General features: G+C 34.1%; 2 protein-coding genes across 6 annotated transcripts in view; both read left to right on the top strand.

Moving 5' to 3' along the window:
• The window catches only part of LOC100742024 (probable cationic amino acid transporter), a 66,278-nt gene extending 54,687 nt beyond the window's left edge, over positions 1-11,591 (top strand). For 3 of the 4 annotated variants that reach the window (XM_033320632.1, XM_012385408.3, XM_012385407.3), the window contains 9 exons: positions 1,113-1,284; positions 2,367-2,550; positions 2,848-2,972; positions 3,367-3,620; positions 3,714-3,956; positions 4,367-4,511; positions 4,605-4,698; positions 4,786-4,913; positions 5,382-11,591. In XM_033320632.1, coding sequence (XP_033176523.1) covers positions 1,113-1,284; positions 2,367-2,550; positions 2,848-2,972; positions 3,367-3,620; positions 3,714-3,956; positions 4,367-4,511; positions 4,605-4,698; positions 4,786-4,913; positions 5,382-5,707 — 1,671 coding nt within the window. In that variant the 3' untranslated portion in view covers positions 5,708-11,591. The remainder of the gene's footprint in view (positions 1-1,112; positions 1,285-2,366; positions 2,551-2,847; positions 2,973-3,366; positions 3,621-3,713; positions 3,957-4,366; positions 4,512-4,604; positions 4,699-4,785; positions 4,914-5,381) is intronic. The other variant, XM_033320631.1, reaches the window with a different exon arrangement.
• Positions 11,592-13,336: 1,745 nt separating this feature from the next.
• On the top strand, positions 13,337-21,798 carry LOC100740985 (protein obstructor-E-like). Of its 2 annotated transcripts, none has more exons than XM_033320555.1 (6): positions 13,337-14,352; positions 14,844-15,047; positions 19,501-19,704; positions 19,889-20,083; positions 20,724-20,922; positions 21,353-21,798. In XM_033320555.1, exons 2-6 carry the CDS (start codon positions 14,984-14,986, stop codon positions 21,423-21,425), a joined length of 735 nt encoding a protein of 244 aa, XP_033176446.1. In that variant the 5' UTR covers positions 13,337-14,352; positions 14,844-14,983; the 3' UTR covers positions 21,426-21,798. The 2 variants fall into 2 exon arrangements, with proteins under 2 accessions (XP_033176446.1, XP_003489417.1); XM_003489369.4 differs by having other exon boundaries at positions 14,788-15,047.
• The last annotated feature ends 20 nt before the right edge of the window (positions 21,799-21,818 follow it).

Below are 21,818 nucleotides of genomic sequence, written 5' to 3'. Positions count from 1 at the left end.
TATCCCTAAATAACTTTCTCATAGATTAATTACTAAATATTAGGTTGTTAGAAAATTCTTCAAAGAATCGTTTCTTTTTGTTAATCAGCAATCGTCGAGTTGTCCAAAATGCTCCTATGATTTTCACAATTGGAAAATTTCAGTGAAACCATATTATTAATTGTGAATATTATCGTACATTTATACTATGTATATCGGATTGTAGATCAGATTTAAATTCCTTGTAAAGTTATCAACGATATTTCATTGTGAGTTAGATTTCAATTCGTTGCGAAATAAGTCTCAGCCAGAATTGCAGGTTAAACGGTTGTGCAGAAAAGTTGCAACATGTTGAGGTTAGTAACGAAACGAGCGCAACTTCTCGTTTGTCATTCTGCTCACCAGAACTCCAACCCTAACAGGCTGCAGAACATTTCTCATCCTCAATTATTCCCCCTTGTTCGCGATCGAGCTTCACCCAGAATGTGATCAGTATCTTATTTTAACTTTTCAGATAAATTTCCCATCACTTTGTACGAAGGGATATGAATTTTCAATTCGACAAGATATTAATAACAAAATTCTGATGCAGAATTCTATGGATAAATCGCCTATTCGAAAGCGTACAATTTTTATATCATCTTCCAGGATATTTATTCTATAAATTCTTAGTTGAAAAATATACCGTTGTTACAGAACATTTTGTAGACAAAATGTCCTATTCGGTGACATAAAGTTTCTGTAGAATATCCCCTGAATAAATTCTTAAATAAAGAATGCGGGGTTTTACCTAGAAAATTCTAAGGATAACCTTCTAAGTTAAAGAATATGAAACTCTTCAAGAATATTCTACGAATATTTTCATCATTGTAGAATGTGTCATTCTTTCGGAATGTTCTATGAATTATTTTCCAGACCAAGGGTACATGGAACTCTTTAAAAATTTATTCCATGGACAAATTCTCCACTTGGGGATATTGAAAGTATGAATTGCAAACTAGAACAAATCCATCGATAAATATTTCAGAAAGAAAAAACGAAACGATCGTGTGCTGTTGACACATTCATACACACGTCTGAACAGGAATTCCTGACTTTAACTGTCCTATTAATAGGCAATATACTTGTTGCAGGTGTTCACCGGTGCAGCGACGTGTTTTTACGCGTTCATCGGCTTCGATATTATAGCGACCACCGGCGAAGAGGCGACAAACCCGAAGAGGAGCATCCCCCTCGCTATAGTCGCCTCGTTAATCATAATACTCACCGCTTATGTCACCACCAGCATGATGCTGACGCTGGTTGGTAAGTACTTGTCCGGTTCCCTTTACTCTCTGCTGTTTCTACAATTTTCAGATGCAAACAGGACCAAACATAGGAAATACAAAAACAGAAAAGTAGAAGAGTTCCAATTAAAAGATTAAGCTTCGATTTAAATTCACCCTTTCGTGGAAAGAAGAAATATTTGGAATTGTACAGCCTGTGTCTTCATAACAAATGACAAAACAACTGCCAATAATGAATATATATATATAATACTATTTTAGAGGGAATAAAGAAAAATGAAATTTCTTAATTTTAATATTTAAAAAATTTTATATAATTTAATAAACATTAATCTCTTTCTTCTTTTGTATCTTGAATTATAGAAAATGTGAACAATTGGATAAATATATTATGGCTTGCAACATGCTAAAGCAAGAATGTTAACATCGTCTTAATTTAAACTTTAAGTGCTTACATTCAAACAAATGGTATAAGTTCCAAGATGAAATATAATTGTGACAACAATAGTTTACAAGTGCAGCATAAGGAGTAACCAAATATTCGATTATTTTATGAATTCAATCTCTTAGTTTTATTAACATTATTAACACAGAAATTTGAAAATTATTCTAATCTCAATTTGACGTTTGCTTTAATTGCAACAAGCAACAAAATAAATATAGCTACGAGAACAACATTCTATAGATGTTCTAGACTGAATAGTTGTTATTTAATGACGCTAGTTTAATTATTAACAGGCAAGTGATGGCATTTCCACAGATTATTCGCTTCAACTCTGTCATCCGTCGACCAAAAGGCCTTTGGCCATCCTTGACCTCCCTTCACGCATCTCTGGCCACCCTTCAACGACACGTGATCCTTCGCTTACCCTCGTCACACAGGCACGGTTCGTTATGCTTCTAAATAACGGACATAATTGTTGCTTCTAAAAAGCCAACCTTTACATTTTTCGAACGCGAATACTTGGCAGTTCTCTTAACACAGTCTGCTGATAAAAGTCCTTAGAAAAACAGCCTAAAAAAGAAGAAGGGAAAAAGTAAGAAGAAGTAAGAAAGGTACTAGGTGGGAAACTGATAGAATGTTCTACTTCCTTTTTTCAGTGCCATACGATGAGGTAGATCAAGATTCAGCATTGGTGGAGATGTTTGGTCAAGTTGGAGCATACAAGTGCAAATATATCGTGGCAGTTGGTGCGTTGGCTGGATTGACAGTCTCCATGTTTGGTAGCATGTTTCCCATGCCTAGGATAGTCTATGCTATGGCCCAGGATGGCCTTATATTCAGGTAAGTTTGACCTGACAGCGTTGTCGGTAAGACTCGACTCATTTGCGTTTTTAAATCTTCTTCTATGTAAAGTTGAATTGGTATTAGTTAAAATAAATATTAATTGAAATTAACTAAATAAGATGAGAACAAAATTGGCAATACATTTTCTAGAGATGTTACAAATTTCTATTTGAAAAATCCCAATTTCGATTTTTGTATCTTTATTTAATTCATAAATATCCTTTTGTATATTTCATTAATGATCACTTTGTAAGATTTACACTTTCTAATGATGTATTTTTGTATGGTCACTAGGACTCTGAGCCAAGTGTGGCCAGCAACAGGTACTCCAGTCATAGCAACACTGACTTCCGGTGTATGTGCAGCCTTGGCTGCGCTGTTTATTCAATTAGAGGTGTTGGTAGAGATGATGTCCATCGGTGAGTCCTATAAAAAAATCAGCTCTCCCTCTTCCTTCACACCGTAAAGAATCGAAGTAACCCGAACCAGTTAATTCTTTCAATATCGAGTCTTCTTTAAGTCACGTGAAATATTTCTTTTCATCGATTACTAACGATAGCGAGACGTATCTATCGTTATCTGGTTAATAGTTCGTTAAACTATAGTTAAAACACAGAGCGACTTTCTTCACTTGAGGCTACAAAAAGGAGAAGTTGCCCTTGAAGAGTTAAAAATAAGAACCGTTTCCAGTCATTGTTTAGGTGGAAACAATGTTCAATCAGCAGCTTCTTCTTTGACGTCTCCAGCGAGATAGTCACCTCGTATATAGTATCAAATACATAGTTAAAATGTTCTTTGTCCTTGGATTTTTAGGTACTCTACTAGCGTACACTTTGGTGTCTACCTGTGTACTGATTCTCCGTTATCAACCTCACTCAACGAACCTTGTAGAGTTGCTACCACAGAGTTTAAGAACACCTTGCCGATCACCAACTAAAGAAAATCAGGGAAATGGTCAAGTGACTTATGGAAAGGAGCTGAGACCCGATCAGCTAACTACTGCGCTGAATTCTGTCCAGGCTACACAGTCAGATCTTGCTGCAGCAAACAGTGGCCAACGTATCATGGTAAAGTTGCAAGAATAATGAACACTGTTGTGACAATAATGATAAAAATGTTTATACGAATGAACAGTCAAAGATGAACTGCTTGTTCTTCAGGTAAGAAGAGTGAGGAGATGCAATAGTTCGTCGCCAGACTCGGACGACACTTATGGTGCAGAGGAGGATGAAGTTGGTCTGGGTAAAGATGACCAATATTTAGTCAGTGATAGAACTGAGAATAAATTCTACGGTAGTGTGCATGCAGCTGCAGCTGCCTCCGGTTGTGGCAGTGCGCATCAGTATCCAGGAAATACGCCAATAATTGGACCACCTTTGAATTACCTCCAACGTCGATTGCAGGTATAAAATTTAGAAGCTTCCAAATGTTTCTTTCTTTCTCTAATTATAATTCTGGAATATTCTTTACTTTCCTAATTATAACTCTGTAACATTCCTGTTTTCCCTGATTATAACGGTATAGAATACTGTTTTATTCTTCTAGCTATAATTTTATTTATTTTATTTATTTTTTGTTATACTCTATTAAAGTAATACATATTTTTTACTGCCAATTATAATTTTATTCTAGAATCTTCTTTCAGTATTTAATATTGAATCTTTCCCTTTTTTCTTGAATTTAACAATTAAATATTTTTGTAGTGTACAAAGTATATAGTATAAGTATAATAATTAATCTGTAATTTTTTCGTTTTTAAAATTTAATTTGGAGTTTATTCTGATATCTAATATAAAATGTCTTGTTATCTTAGGCAGCGCAATATCTCTGTCCTGCCATCTTCCCCTGGGTTGACAGAGGCCCAGCGACGGAGGCGTCTGGTCGCTACGTCATGAAATTAGTCGGCGTACTCTTTTTGCTGATCCTCATCTTCGATTTGATTATAGTTTGCGGCATGGGTGAGCCACAGAGAAATAAACCTTTAACCTTTCACCTTTCTTTCAACTTTCCAATCGATATCAATAATGTAATACTAACGTTATTCATTTTAGGAAATATGGGAACGTTCACAACAATAATGATGTTCGTGTTCCTCTTTGCCATAATTGGAGTGTTGCTTGCCATAAGTAGAAAGTCACAAAACAGGTAAATTTCAATTCGAAATAGAACTTTTACTTAAACTTTAACTAAATATTCTCTTACTCAGTTATTGTGAAATTGGAACATTTTTAGAAGTAGCGTAATGTTTATGACACCGGGACTTCCATTTGTACCGGCGATTGCTATCACTGTGAACATATACCTCATCTTCAAGCTGAGCATCTTGACACTCGTCAGATTCACTGTCTGGATGATTCTCGGTAAACCTAACAAATTTCTTTTTTACTTTAACGCAATTTGAATCATAACTACTCGAAGAGATACTGCATCTTGTAAGCACCTTGTAAGCTAATGCAATGCTAATGCAAAATCCAAATATAATTCTTATTAGATATCTGGTTTACAACCTGAAGCTTCCAGAAGTAATAATTTATGTAATATGTACAGTACTTTGGATATTCTAGTACTTTGGATGTTTCTTTATATTATTAACTGCTAATACATTTTTGTATCTTTAAATTTCCCATAAATGCACAGAAATGTCAAATTCCTATTAATAATAATTCTACTCCTAATCTATTTTATCCTATTGATTACCTAGAATCACTAATAAGAAACGTTTAAGGTACCCTAGTCTAAATATGTCCTAATAACATTTTAAACTTTCTCAAGCTTCTAAAGTTCCAAATTATAAAACCTAACATAACCTAATCTATAACCAATTCTAGGTTTCATCATGTACTTCTACTACGGTATCAAGCACAGCAGCCTGGAGGAGGGAAGCACTTCGGAGAATCTAGAGGAAAGTGTGTCAGCCGGGAACATCGAATTGACAGTAACAGATACACAAAAGCAACAACCGCAACAACAACAAACGCATCCGTCGTACACGACGACTGATCGCAGCATCTATGAGGGCCAGCAACTAGATGCATTTGGGCAGCCTGTGTTCGGCAGCACGAACTTCGGTGGGACACCAAGTCAAAGGCCAGAAACTGCTGGCCAATCATCGCTGTTCATCGACCACGAAAGCTTCCCCACCTGGGACGATTGAGCGGCTACCAGCGCCGATATAAATATATATATTTGATGATATCAAGATAAATTATTATGCGAGCCTGACCGGCGTCGAGCGTTCATCGGCGTAAAAAAACGACCCTTTCGGAGCTCGCGGTGTATAATGGCCTTTGAGAGGTTATGAGGCGAGGGACTATGGAGTTGGTACTCGCGAGGCTATTCATTTATAATTTTTAGTTAGCTAATACACAAGTTAAATATTTGGTAAGTGCCATTATGTTTGAAAATATTTCATTGGTTTTGAGGTTTGGATGGTTCACAGGAGGAAGTTGGATAATTGTTTTTCAAGAAGGTACTTTTAAGTTCATGTTATGATTAATGGAGGACTATTTGAGATTATGATGGTTGACAGGAATAGGTCGGATAGTTGCTTTTCAAGGAGATATTTTAACGTTAGGTTATGTTATAATTATTGGAGAATTGTTTGAGATTAGAATGATTGACATAAATAAGTTGGATAGCTGCTTCTGAAAGGTCTTTTAAGGTTAGATTATGTTATACTTAATGGTGAACTGATGCATCTTGCTATAGTAAAATTAGAGTTTCATTGATTGTAAGGTTACAGTGGTAAACAGATAAATTAGATAATTGGTTTTCAAAGAGATTTCTTTAATGTTATAATTTATATTATGATTAATGCAGAATATGCATTAATGTTTGATCTCGAATTGCTTTAAAACAATTTTGTTGATTTTAAAATTAGGGTGCCCGACACAAATAAGTTGGAAATTTATTATTTAAGATGGCTGAAAGAGAATTGATGCATATGCTTCTTCGAGTAGAGTGTAATGATTTAATCATTTGTTTCTTCTATGAAGAATTAACGAGGAAATTTCACGAACTGGTTTTTTTAAAAAAAAGGATATAGAAACCCAGAATCTTTCTCGATAAGCGCTCGACGATTGTGCAGGAGGTGCTGCTTCGAAATTCTGAGCTTCCCTTACTAATTTCACTTCTCCACACTGAGAAACGTCAATTTCCAAATCCATCCTAATCGATCGTCGAGCATAATCCACCTTTTAATGATCATTCAAAAGAATCCCGTTCAAAAAAACGTAAAGACAGAAACAAAAATAGCGGAACCGCGAGTCTCCGATGGGCGAACTTGTTGACTACTGTTTGGGACGAATGTAGCAAATAATTTTCGCGGCAATATTTATTATTCTAGTTGTATAAAAGTGAGAGAGAGCGCGAGAGAATGGGAGAGTCTGAGAGTGCGAGAGAATGAGAGGCAGAGCTGTCAGAGGCGGAATCATGAAGAAGAAGAACAAAAATAGAAGTTGGGGGAGAGACCACGGCTAAACTTTATTTTGGAGCATTCCGAATTTTTTACCTTTTTAATAATATGTGGTAGTTTTCGACGAATAAAATCTGAAAATACCGTATTTAAAACGCAGAGATTATTATCTTTAATGTTGTCTATACATAAAGTTTATGAATATTGGACAGTTTACTTGGATATACATGTTTTATGACTCATTCAGGTTGAGAGCTCGATTAACTGAATAAATTGATCTTTGTTTGAGTTAGGTATAAGTTAGATTTAATTAGTATTATTAAGAAACATGTTGTTCTTAGATAGATACCAGCAAACTGAAGACCCGCAAATGACGGGATGCGTTATAGAAGCCAATATGATAAAGACAAAGACCTTGCTGATCAAAGTCTAAACATCGTCCAAACAAACTGCGCAATGTGTTTGAACTTTATATACACATAATATATAAAATGATGATCCCTATCCATGAAAGTCATAGTTCTGCATTTTACTTCTCAAAAACTCTCATACGTTATAAAAATAAGTATAAATTTGGTATGCCCCAAAAAGAAGTTGAAGCGCAACCATTACCATTCTTAGGTGTAAAGCGACACTTATGTTTTCCAAGAGAGCATTTTATCTGCTGAAAGATGCGTGTAGACGTGCAGCTAATTGATGAAGAGAGAAGAATTAAAGAACAAGACGATCGTAACGAAGAAACGTTGTTCCTGAGAGTTGAAGAAAACACGAGAGTAGAAGATGAAGATGGAAAGAAACAAAATGGCGGAGAAAATATGAAGAAAGAAAGAAACTGGATCTTGCCTAAATCTAGTCTTTCCCAATCTTGAAGAAAGCTTAGAATTATATGATTATAATCTTACAAGAGGAATTTTAATCTTATCTTGTACATTAAACTGGAATTGCGACGTGAAGTCGCGTTTCCATTGGACATATTCGATTAAAGATTGTTAGCCCCCTGCTAGACACCATAAATAGGGTTCTATGGGAGTTGCAGAGGGCTGGTATGAATCAACAAACAGGCAAATTAAATAAATAAATAGATAGAAAGACAGAGACACAGAGAGAGAGAGAAAGAGAGAGCAATATGTAGATTTGAAATTATTGATATTTTGAAATTGATACAAATTCTCAGCTCTGGGGTGCCCTACTGTGGAGCACCATAGGAAAATGGTATCTGTTATTTGATTATAAATGTTCTTCAGTAGAGAACATCCAGTTCTAATAATGACAAGTTCCTACAACGACTGTTGACCACTCAATTGTTATTATTTATAAATGGTTTTATGTATCTTACGTTCTAGAGTAGAGTTGTGATTGTTACTAGTGGATATATTACCGACAACCTTAGGTTTGTTTGTTTTTAAAATTTACAAAGAAGAGAATACTCTTGGAATATCATAAACGTCCATTCGATGATCGTATTTGTCACTTTGCTTTGGGAAACAAAGAGAAGAAATTGTAATGAGGAAAATTGTGAGAACAAAGGTAGCTGGTATAATCGTATGAAATGACAAGGATGACAATGATAAGGAAGATACTAACTAAATATAAAAAATATAGGAAAATTGGGTAAAGTGAGAAAAGTTGGTAAGTGAAAAAATTGAGAAACTGAATAGAAGAGTTAAAAAATGGGAAAATTGGGAAAATGAGCAAGTGGAAAAGTGATAAGGCAAAAGGGAAAGAAGAAATTACAGAGGAAAGACAGCTACAGGGGGCAGCTTGGGAAATTTACGTCTCTCCATTTATTCTATTCTCGGATCTCCATATCGGATCTACATATCGATCAGTGATCTTTTCACATATCAGTCTGCACCTTTTGCAAGGGAAAAACCGTGAAATTCTGGTAGTGGAACGAATGATCAAAGAAGAGAGCGCAAGAGTGGGAGTAAATGTCGCGGAAGAATGAAAGATTGATCTGAACATTTATCTTTAAGTATTAATGCGTCTGTTAAAAAAATTTTTCTAATATATATATATATATTATATTATATTATATTATATATATATGTATCATATATATATATATGACGAGATATACTTTCTATGCGCGACCATCGATCTATAGGTTCGATCGCGGATCGATCGATCCAAGAACGAGGCTGCTGTATTAGGATTTTTTTAGTTTTCAGTTCCGGCCCCTGTAACGTCGCCATTAGGAGCTTATCGGCGGATGAAGAAGAGTAACAAACAGTATTTTCCAAATATGACTTTAACTACGATATCGATTTTGTTATGTTTACTAGGTTAGGTTAGAAAGATTCTAGAAAAATTTACTTGAAAACAAAGTACAACCATATCTCAATTAAGATAATCTAAAAAGGAAGATCGATTAAGGAAGGCACGAGTCTTCAATGTGGACTAGTAACATAATTAGGGGAAAATGTCTTCTTCATCCCCCATATGCTTCGATCTAAGTTGAGCGGTGATCGCTGTTCCGAATATCCGCTTATTCAGCATTGATTAGCAATCTTTGAACATCCCTGACGACAGTTTTTGAACGAGTATCAATAACATCGAAGCACTTTTAATCCCTGGAACAATATTTGAAAAGGGAATTGCCCAAGAAAAATTCCTTAGAAGGCATAGCAATCAAGTTACTGGACATATTATCAACTTTGTTCGTCTAAAAGAGCTTTAATATACTCCGAACAGTTGGTAGCATTTGATTTAAATCCAAGTCAAACTATTTACCGGCTGGGTATATTCTCAGTTTGTGTTGTTAACCGAATACATATCACTATGACTAACGTCCTAATAGAAGAATATTAGAAAAGAAAATGGTTAATGATTGTTGATACTCGTTGAAGAATGAAAGATTGGAAACTATAGCGTAATTATCGATCCACAAAACGAATTAGACCTTCGCGCTAGGGAAAAAGCCAGGAGCTGAAGTTGTTTGAAATGGTTCCATTTTGTGAAAGAACAGTGCCTGCACATCCACTTAAAAAATCCCTGGATCGTCAAACAAGGCTCAGAAATAATTCGAGCCCCCCAAAAAATAGAGAACTTTTGATCTTTCTTTTTTCTCGTGGAACGTAAAATTTCGAGAATCTCTTTTACAAACCAATGGAGAAGAATAATGACGGCAAAAGCGGAATCTCGACGCGGCACTTTGCTCTTTGCTTTTTTAGTTAGTCTTTCAAATTCTTAGATAGGAGGAAATGGCCTACTGCGACGTATGGCTGCTCGATGAACCTCTGACATCTTCCTACCAACGCGAATAAAATCTCAGAAACTCCCTAGAAAGAAGAAACTTTTATTTTTTGACAACATACATAAGACGAGCATAAAATTACCAAAAATTCTTATCAAGTTGATTGACAATTTTTAAAAAGAAATGTTCTTGTGTGATTGTATAAGTATTGGAAACATAAGGCGACGTGTTGTTCAAATTTTTCTTCTACTCGTTCTCTCGTAAGGAAAACAGGCGAGAAAAATGATTTTTCCAGTAGAATCGACTAACGTTAGGTTCACTCAGGCTCATCAAGCACCATGCTCGAACAAAGCGTACTTCGAAATTGCGGTAAATTACTCCGGAACACCGAGAAGAGAGCGGAATGGTGTTAGAAAACTATAGTCACGTGTTCAGTGGCGCAGTTTACGATGAGAATTATCTTCCAACGCGTTTAACGAGCGAGAGGGATCGTGTGCGTCCATTTGAATAAACATTCGCTTCTTTTTCTCGTTTGCTGCAAATAGGGAAGTGACGCCAGTACGGGGAAGAAACTAGTTTTCTTCGTTTCCCGTTCGGTTTCTACCTCCAAGTGACCACAGAGTTCCCATCCAGATCCCTTTCTCTTCGTTCTCTACATATATGGACAAATTCGTGAAATTTCGTTCGAAAACGAGGGTATCTCGATGGAAAACTCGCTTTTCAGAGTTCTGATCGTGCATCCTCCACCAAAAGTGGGGAATTATCTCGTTTGGTACATCGTGTGGAGCGATGTTGGTCCTTCCACACATTCGGTTGGATGATACATGGTCCACCCACACTCTGGACGAAACAAGAAATCAGATTCGTTATTTATTCAACTTTTATTCGGTATATTTAACATTTTACAGTATTATATACTTACAATTCTATATTGTTTTGAGGTTAGGATACGTTTCTTGTTACGGGAACGGATAAGGAGTAAAACAAAGAACATTGCAGGAAAATAGATAATCGGACAAAGACATATCGTTTGAGTATTATTTGGAGAGGTCAATTTGATTGTTTTTGAATTGAATAATGCAGAAGCTTTTCGAGTCGTCTTTAAAGTTAATAATTTTAGAAACAATGTGAAAATTGAGTAATATGTTCCAGTGTGGAGGAGTGAAAAATGACAAACGATAACGGAGTAAGAGAGACAGAGAGTGAAAGGTTGAGCGTGAGAGGGAGAACTAGATCGGAGAATGTGTGAGTCGGTGTAATTATCGAAATACAAATTTTTTTTCTTCTCTCGGGGAAAATCGTGGTATCTTGGGAAGATATATGCGCACTAGGAAGACAGAATTTTCCATGTAATATATATACCCTTACGTAACTACGTTGTTTAATATTGATAAGGATCAAAAATAAAAGTGATTATTCAGAAAGTAACCAACTGTAGATTTATTTTCGAAAAATGAAATGTCTAACATTCCCGAAAGAATCTCGAAATGTAACTCAGCTTGACGTTGACGAATAGAGTCAATTATTATCATATGTAATAATATTTTAGGAAAAGTGCAGGCACAACGAGATTGAAACTCTGGTTTCGTGGTGGTAGCCGGCCACGTTACCGTCTTAGGCACTGGTCTGCCAGATTAATTCTCTTAATTTCTTAACTTTCTTTGCAAATGAAAATTTGTTTGATTTGTAGACATAGTGACTGATCTCAGAGCTACACACATCGCCAACTTTAGACCAAAGAAGTGCAGGGCAACAACTTCAGGCTAAAGAAGTTCCCTGCGTTATCATCCGCCAAAGAAATCTATGTTACTGATCAACGATAACACCTTGTTGCATATTATTATCGACTGAGGGCATAAAAGATTGTGACATACCTACCTGCCAAAAAATCGGAGTGTTTTCTATACGAACTCGATTAAAAATGTAGTTTTATACCTTATTTGTAATTTCATAGAAAAATTTAGTTTCGATTCAAACCGCTACTCTACTGTTGATAACGTCGCATGCGATACAAAAATGATACGAGGAGTCAGGTGACCCCGAAAATGCAGGACATGAAAAAACATTGAACGTCACATCTATTCGGTACCTCGGCAGTGACATTGTTATCATATCACATTTTACATATATTTTAATTATTTTTATTTGTTATCAACGTATTTCTTTTTGTAAATAATCGATTAGGGACAAGAGTTCGAAGCATTGAGACGTGCCGAGAAGGTAGGGAAATTTTAACGAAGTTTATTATAAAGTTTAGCTTCGATTTAGAAGATTGGATTAGGTTAAAGTGTTAAATAAATAAGCTTAGTTCCGCTTATGTAAAAATAAAGTGTTTATTGTGTCCAAAGTGATTCTGAGCATTTGAAATAAGTCACAAGATCCTCACAGTGTCCATAAAGTGAACAAACCTTCATCAATAAAACAAAATTTAATTAAAGGGATTAAATTCAGCTTTCTCTCTATATTCCTTTTAAATCACGAAATATCTATATAAAGGTTTACAAATTCTAATCAAAAGATCGAAGTACTCATTTAAATAATATTTAATTTTTCGCAAACTAGTTTTAAACTATGAATCGAGATTGCACGTAGGCGCAATTGAAAGTATTTAAAAGGAAGCAGATTAGTTCGCTTAAATATTGTGGAATGTGTAATTAATACAAATGGAGGAGACTGAATAATTCAATGAACACGTATAATATAACCTTCACTCGTTTTAGGTCGAATTATCCAGTATTATCATATTTAATCCAATATCATAATCTGGCAATGTAAAATATGTGTATTCCTATAACTTATCCTGGCTCAAATATGTTATTCAGAATAGTGACAACAATCGACAAAACAAAATAAAAACTTTCATTGTAAATTTCACAAATATTAATCAATTAATAAAGATTAATTAACATTCGTTTTATTAATAATTTGTTTTATAATGATAATATTCTTCATTGTATATCAGATTTTACATCTATTAAGAGGAATTTTATTATAATAATTTAAATGTATTTTATTAGTAAATATTAATTCATATTTATTATCTTTAAAATTTCATTGCCCATTCCACTTTGCATAATATTAAAATACATGAAAATTTAAATAGGATATCTGAAGGTTATATTAGTTTTCCATATTGTTATCAATATTTATTATTTTATTTGACTTACTAAAATAATCTATAGCGTCCGGAATTATAACCATATGCTCCATCATGGGTAAGGAGATGCAATAAAATTTCATATCACGAGTCCCACGCATCTCGTTAATTTTTCAATTTGAATTCTCTCGTAAAAATAATGCTCAACCATACTATAAGGCGTAAACCAAAATCGATTTCACGTTATAATAACCATCGAACGCTACACAAAGGATCGTATCGAAACACTGCTGGGAACGAATTCTGCTGCAAGACCAGAGTCATGTAATTACTCGTTACAATGGCAATGAATGAAACGGTGCAAAGTCAATTCTTCCTCCTGCAAATTAACACGAAAAACAATTGCTTAAATAAATTGGAGATATAGAAAAGAATAGAAATTAATAAATTTAAAACGAAAAATAGAAAAAATAAAGATCAAAGTGTACAAATGCATTCACCTAAGTGCAAAACTAATTATCTCGTAAGAGTTTTATCTACCATAATTTTGATTATCGATAGAACACATAAAACATTTCCAAAAAAAAAAAAAAAAAAAATAATACAGACAATGTAACTGTGTTTACGAAGAGATTATGAATATTCAATTTCGATGATTCACTTTCACATGAAAGTTTTAAGGATACAAATCCTTTCGCGGAAGTACGAAAGAAAGAATAATACACATATAGAAGATATAGGAAAAAAGCGGTTAAAAAGATACAGGAATTTGCGTAACGTCGGACGATGTGCTAAGTTTCGCGATTGGAGAAGCCTCGGGCGTCCAACCAGCAGAGCCTTGACATTTTCTTCGATTTTTTCTACGTATCGCTCGTCTACAAACCTTTTCTTCGATACATTAGAAAAATATGCTGTAAGATGGACAGACTCGGTTTGGAATGTTACTTTGTATTGCGAGCTCGAAGAAAGTGAGGTTAGGATGGCATTATAGACGCCGTTTTGAGGAATCAATATTTCAAATCGGAAGAACTATTTTTGAATAAGAAAGGTAATGCAATTGTATGAAAAAGATTAATTTATTCATACACATAGGTACGGAAATTTTCTATTTTAATTGTACCTATAGATTGAGATATAAAAAATATAATTTAAAAAAACATAATTATGCATTAGGTCATCGTTTACATTTTGTAATATAGAAATACACCAAAATATAATTGGTGTATTTCTATATTACAAAATATAATTCCATAAATACAGTTTTTGAAAAATAAATGAAACGTACATAATGCATACAAAATATGTAAAATATCCAAAGTAGATGAAACAAATCTCAATTCTAGGTCCTATCCTTTTATTTGTGTTTCTAAAAATATATATTCGCAGAAATATTTGCAGTCAAATATGATTTTATCTAATTAAACATTATTGAATCAAGTATAAATATACGATGCGCTACTAATATACAATATTCTCATCCAATTTTCAATTCCTATCCAAATTCAAATTTCTATCATCCTCCCATAGTAATCCATTGTAAATCCAAATTTGTCTTATGTAACATAGCATCTCAAAATTTTGAGTGATCCCAAAAAACGTATGAGGGAGGAGAAGACCGAGAAGGAGCCGGCATGCGTGGTGGTAGAGCGAAGATCATAAAAGCTCGTGAGCAGGAGGATTCAGATAGTTTTGGTTTCGGAAGTCGAGACAGCAGGAGCTCGAGATGACCATAACAACAACGACCGTTCGTTTGTTGATCGCCTGCGGCGTCCTCGGCTTCGCGAGCTGTGAGTACTGTGACCAGTTGGAAAGTTTCGCGGGACGGCACAGGGGCAAGAGAGGGTCTGCCCTCTATGGCCCTTTTCACACGCGATACGTGTATCACGAACTGCGTATTGCGATACACGTTCGTGATACACTTCTGGAAATGAAACATACAGTCTCATTTGTTCGTGTATAGGTTGCCTGTGTCTATCGCCTGTGTTGATCATTCTTTGATCTACCGACTTCGTACGAAAAGTATCGCCAGCGGCGGAGGTACTTGGGATACAGGAAACCAGTATCGCTATACTATGTATCACGAAAATCGTCATGTGAACGCCTCCATTGGTATATACGTAGGGTAAGTGCTCCTAATATCGCCTAGGCCTAGCCCGTAATATCGCTCACCAGTAATATTTTGAAAAAAAAGAAGATATAAAAATATATATATATATATATATATATATATATATATATATAAAGACGTATTTTATATTTGTACATGAAACACAAATAGTATCTCTTTCGCTTGAGACCTTACCTTTTATTTGAGAACAACTGAAAATTTGGTAGGCGATATTGGGGGCACTTACCCTAGATTCAGTATCTATCTGAAAGGAGGACTATCGCTCACGTATTTTTATATCCGATATTTCCATATGTGGCACTTTCAGCCAATACGCGTGCTCCTCTTTATGATTGTGTTACGTCTATTAGAAATAACCAAGCAGACTCGCATTCCTTCCAGAGGGCTTCTTTTCAACTCTCGTCTATACAAGATCGTATCTTCGAGAAAGCGAACGCCGTTCTCTTCATTTTGCAAAGCAGAATCGGTGACATTTCTTGTGTCTTATAATGCATGGTTCCTGAAGATATGTGTGCTCATCTGTGATTACTTATGAGAGACTCTTCCTTAGGCAGACTATCTTATTCGTGACAGACTGCAAAATGAAAGATATTGTTATCCCTTGCAATTGAAATTATTCAAAATATATCGTTTAACGAAGAATACGTTTTATTTGCAAAAAGAAAAATATTATCACTTGTAATTTGCTCGTTATGATGGAATTTATTAAGAATGGATGATTGACAAAAAAGAAATTGTGTAATCATAGAAAAAAATCTCTATTTTCAAGGATAACGTTTCTAATTTTTCAATTTTCTAATAAACTATGAAACTTTAATGAATATTTTTAATAAATATCATATTAATTTCTGCCAAAGGCCTTCGATTAATTAAATGTTATTTAATTAAATGCAAATACTAAGATATTAATATACGATTCTTATTCATACATACGTTCTTATTCAAGCTAGAAGAATACATACCAATTCTTAAAACATATAGATAGATGAATATACATTTTCCAAGTTCAAGTGTCACATGATAGAACAGGTATAATTAGCAATTTTGTATTCAGTCAATGGAATCATATGATTATCACAGTTATTGCGATAATAGGGATTCCAGAATCAGTGTAAGTGCTAGTAATTGCAGCGAAGATAAAAATTGGCAGAGTACTTGTTGCAATGAAGTTTACAGCTCTTTAAAATCTGATCTTCTATAATACTGAATTCTATAATACTCATATTAGACGTCTTCTGTCATAATGCCCCATAAAACAAGATATCTACAATAATACTAATGTTATCAAATATGTTATCTATAATAATACTACAGATTCATATATAATACAGAATATCCATAGAATATTTCCCATAATACTGATCTAACCGGTTCTTTCAAGAATCCAAGAATTACTGCCTCTTTTATGGATTCAGAATGCATTAAAAGATACTTCAACAGATTCTTCTGGTCATTATGTAGGTTTGTAAATTAGTGGAAACAGATGGAGAGAGATATTTCAATGGCTTCAGCTTGTTTGCTCATGTAAATTGTGTCTTGTTGCTTAGGTTCCAAATTATCCCATCGATAAAAATAGTCGTGTTTGTTAAAATTCATTGACTGTCCCGGTAAACCATTCAGCTTTTCATCATCATGTTGCATCACCATGTCACGTTTTGCACGACCATTCTCCCACGATAATTCTCATTATCGCTTTATGATCAAAACACACCGTTTCTCATTAAGATACTCACTCGATTGCCAACCTGAGTGTTATTCATTATTCACGCTACAAAAGAAATCAATTTTTTAATGCCGAAAATTTATCTAGAAAAAAGGAAACTTCCAAGTTTTAATTCGCTAATACCGAACACATCAACTAAGAAGTGAAACATTTACAATATACGCTTGCAATATTTTCTAATCGTGTAAACAAACGGAGAGTTCCAATAAAGCATACTATAAATCATAGATTTCCGATTTTGTAATAAGTTACGTAAACTGAAGACGACGATCTCGACGCCCGAGGGAAGCTACAGCTTCCGCTAAGTGAAACAGAGATGCCTAATCCTCAACTGGCATTAAGGTGGTAATTTAACAGTATCGTCACGCTATACTTTCAGACTTTCATACTTTCCGTGATTTTTACGCGTTTTACATATACACATATATGTAAGAAATTCTACAAAAGTTCACTTAAGTACTTTCAACCATATAGTTTGAATCTATAACATTTAAATTTTCAAAAAGGTTAAACGGGGGAATCCTTTTATTTGCAACTATTTTCTATCGCCAACTACTTTTCCAAAATACTTTTCCACAATTGCATAACAATGTTTTATGTACGTCTTTTAATAACATTGCATTTACATAACTTTTACGCATTATTTCACTCCTTAGTTGCTAGTCAGTGAACTGAGCTGCTTATTTGCCAAATCGGTTAACTTCGCAAATCGTAAAATAGAGAAAGTTGATGAAATTATGTAAGATAAGCGTCAATTAAATGCTTTTCCATCAAGAAGTTTCAAAAATATCAAAAAATAGAATTAACCACTTCGATCTGTGAACGACTTGAATTAGTATCAATTTCTATTTCGGTTCGTATAATTGAATAATATTCAGTGTAAGATGAAGATAGATAGAGAAGTGCGGAGGTCAAATCGCATCCTCGAACTTTCTCCGTTCGAGAATTCGATAGTGAGCGTGAATACATGCGCAGTTCAGGGACCGGTTTCGTCTTCAAGGTGCTGCATTATGCAAGGGGCCAGGGTTTCCCAATTCGAAGGACCGCGAAAAGAGCTCTGCAAGTATTAACCATTCATTAGCAATCAGCGTCTTCTGTGTTTGTTTAACTTATCAATAAAGAAATAGAATGGCGTTAAGCGTAAAAGGAGGAAGACATTTTTTAAAAGCTCTGAATACGTAAAACAGGAAAAAGTATATTACAGAACTGATAATCAAGGATATTTTTGATATTCGATAATAATAAATGAAAGAATTTGGAGAAAAGATTTTATGGGAAGCTTGTGCAAAAAATGTTGAAATAAATTATGATAGATATATAAAAGACAGTAGTGAATAAATTCGAACAATTAATATACATATATACATAATCTTATATTGAGATTGACGAGTTGAAGAAGAACTAGACCAGATTTATAGAGAACAGATTATTAAATTTAGTAAAACTAAATCGAGTGGATAAAGAGTGGATCAAAAATTCTTAATAAACTGTGACGAGTTACTTTTATCTTTTAAAAAATGATAAATCACAGAATTTCTTAAAATCTACTTTGAACTGATGGAAAATGAAAACATTTGGCAATATCTATTCCTGGAAGATCATCGTCGTGGATCACTTCAGAAATTATGAAGTAAGAGGCACAGAACCAGTGCAAAATGATTCTGTAACAGAAGGTGAAGTAACTCGGACGATTTCATAAAACTCTCATCGAGAAACTCTGTCGTGAAATAATATTGGAACAGGTGTTTGACAAATGTACGTTGAAAAACCTGGATTCTCCTAACAGCTTCATCTTCACGTTCCGTAACAGTTACTTGCAATCTCAAGAGAATGTTTTTCTGTTATACTGTGACTGCTTTATTATTTTCCCTGAAATTCAAATTTTCATTATTAATTTATTTCATTATTAAATATATAACATATATTATATATATACTAAATATAATACATATTAAATTATTATTAAACAATTTTACTGATAGCATTACATATAAACATATTTTTTAGTATTACATAGGCAAACTGGATCATTTAATATGTTTAGGACAATTTCCATCTATTACTTCAATTAAAAAATATATTTGGAGATTGCAAAAATATTAACAAATATATACTGCAACATATCAACAGAAACAGTTGTATAGGCTGCTGTAAAAAAATTCCAAAAGGGAAACCTAAAAGAACCATATGTTATAATGAACTTATTATTTCTCTGAACCAAATTGTTTCAAACATTTTTCAATGTAACAATTCCTCTGGAGGAAAATCGAGGGTGGAATATTTACTGGATCATTAACAACCCAATTTTTCCCACAGAGTATGGAAATAACATGATTCAAGATTAAATAGAGTTAGCAAGTAAAGAAAACTGTTTATCTTATTTTTACAGCGGCCAGCGTACACAAAGATAGCTGTCCTGAAAAGAATGGTCGATTTTCTGTGCCATCCCAATGTGACGCTTACATCGAATGCATCGATGGTATCCCGGAACACAAATTATGTCCTGAGGGACTCTTATTCAATCCTAACGTGAGGTTCGCCTATCCTTGTGAATATCCTGCCGGTGTGAATTGTGATGGAAGACCTAACCGACGTTAGTATCATGTGACAATAGTCTTTTCAAATTTGATCATTTTTTGTAAATTAACTCTTCAATATTATACTTACATTTTACAGGTATAGAATTTCATCGTTGAAGATATATGAAGACAGCATTTAAATGCCTGAAAAATAATTTTATTGGCAGTTAAATTAAAATAATAAAAATTAATTTTCAGAGACACCACAGCCAACGGATGACTGTCCCCATCAGTATGGTTTCTTCAAAATCGGAGATCAACAGAATTGTGGCAAATTCATGTCCTGTGTAGAGGGGAGAGCACATGTTTTCCATTGTCCCGAAGGGTTGGCCTTCAACTCTGAATCTTATCGTTGCGACTGGCCTGATCAAGTACCAGACTGCGATGTTGAATGTGAGCGGATTTTATATCTCCTCTTCTTTACATCTTTTAAACATGTTTTTTATCTTCTTTCGTCGCATCACAGCGTAAGGAATTTTTTACATATTAAAAGCATCATACAAGAGCAGGATTCCTACAGAAAGTGGAAGATGACGACTTAACCTAAACACATCATTCTTTTCACATTCTCGAATTCTTACAAATATATATATTTCAATATTGAAGAATTATAAACATTTGTAAGATATTAGTTTATTTTTAATTTTCAAGTTTATCGTCAAAATTTCAAGTTAATGAAAGACTTGCCAATTATATTGGGAATAACTGTTTTTGTTATTGCAATTGAGGTGCATTCTGTAACAGGACAGATACACCAATTAATATTTCAAGAGAGTTAGATTTTTTGGAGTAAGTTCAAACAGAGTCTTTCATACATTTGTGATGTTGTTGACACTGTTGTCGTTAAGATACCCAAAGGAAAAGATTTTGATGTTATTTTAAATGTCATTAAATATGTCTAATTAGAGCGAGAACATTTATACCAATAACTTACATAGTATGGTAGCAAAAAGTGAAATTGTGCTGTTGTGTGATTCGTGACTTCAATTACACTGTTTAATTGTTAATTGCTGCTTTACTATTGTCAATATAGCGTTCTTAGGACTACGGTGCCCAAGTGATCCTAACGATGAAAATCGACTGTACAAGTTTGAGTTCTACGCCAGTCCTTATGACTGTCAACGTTATTTCGTGTGTGTGAATGGTCGGCCACGATTGCAGGTCTGCGAAGAAGGAAAGGCTTTCAGCCAGCTGGAAAACACATGTCTTCCCGCGCACAACGTCAGTGGATGGTAAGTGGATTTATAATAAATTTTCAATAAATCTCAAACAAGAGATGCAATTCTGTCAACACTTCTTCACTCGCCTATTTGACTTATAAGTCCTTCACGTACAAAGGAAATTAAACATTATATAGTCTAATAGTTATATCAGATAATTAGTGTAGAATTCATAATAATAACAATAATAATAATAACAATTTTTCAATTCTCTAATAAATCTTTTTCACTATTTTGTATTATTAAATATTAGTAATATAACTATTTGTCTACTTTAGTAGTTAGGTAAATTTTGTGATTGGAGCTTCTAGGTAATTGACCAACGTATAGAAACGCAATATTCCATTAAAGTCTTTCCTCCATAATTTAATATTACGTAATTCTTCCATAAAATTGTTCATTTTTTGTGAATTTTTATTTAATATACCCTTTTTATTTTCAGTGAACCACTCGGTTTGCCGCATGAGAAAAAGAAAGTTCCATTAATAGGTACAGTTATAGAGGGAGAATCATAGTGATGACTTTAATGTACGAATGAATGATTTGCAAAGAGATACGCTCATTTGAGAGTAAAACTATCACGAGTTGCTTTCGAGACCATTTCTCGCAAATGGACACTATGTTCAGAATGAATATCCGATTTGATAGTGGCCAGCATAGTCGATCTCAACGCAGTGTCTACTTGCAAGATATATCTCAAGAAAATAACACATGCAATTTCTATTGTGTGCCACTGTAGAAACTACAAGAAAATGAGTAGAATGTAATAATGTAAATACATGAATCATTGATAAGAACTATTGTAAAAATGATGTGCTTGTATTTAGCACAAAATTGTAGACCAAATAGTTTTCAAATAAAAAAATCTGTTAGGAAAATAACAAACAATGTATACATATACTTTCACT

The sequence above is a fragment of the Bombus impatiens genome, unplaced genomic scaffold, assembly GCF_000188095.3.
Source record: "Bombus impatiens unplaced genomic scaffold, BIMP_2.2 scf_0320, whole genome shotgun sequence".
Taxonomy (NCBI): domain Eukaryota; kingdom Metazoa; phylum Arthropoda; class Insecta; order Hymenoptera; family Apidae; genus Bombus; species Bombus impatiens.
Note: the sequence above shows the minus strand (reverse complement) of the source record. Positions and strands in the feature narration are given on the sequence as shown.

What these genes read in the sequence shown, in the direction of transcription:
- LOC100740985 (XM_033320555.1), top strand. Translation starts at nt 14,984, where the DNA reads ATGACCATAACAACAACGACCGTTCGTTTGTTGATCGCCTGCGGCGTC. An exon ending in CGTCCTCGGCTTCGCGAGCT is followed by an intron (nt 15,048 to 19,500) that starts GTGAGTACTGTG and finishes TTATTTTTACAG; the next exon opens with CGGCCAGCGTACACAAAGAT. An exon ending in TGATGGAAGACCTAACCGAC is followed by an intron (nt 19,705 to 19,888) that starts GTTAGTATCATG and finishes ATTAATTTTCAG; the next exon opens with AGACACCACAGCCAACGGAT.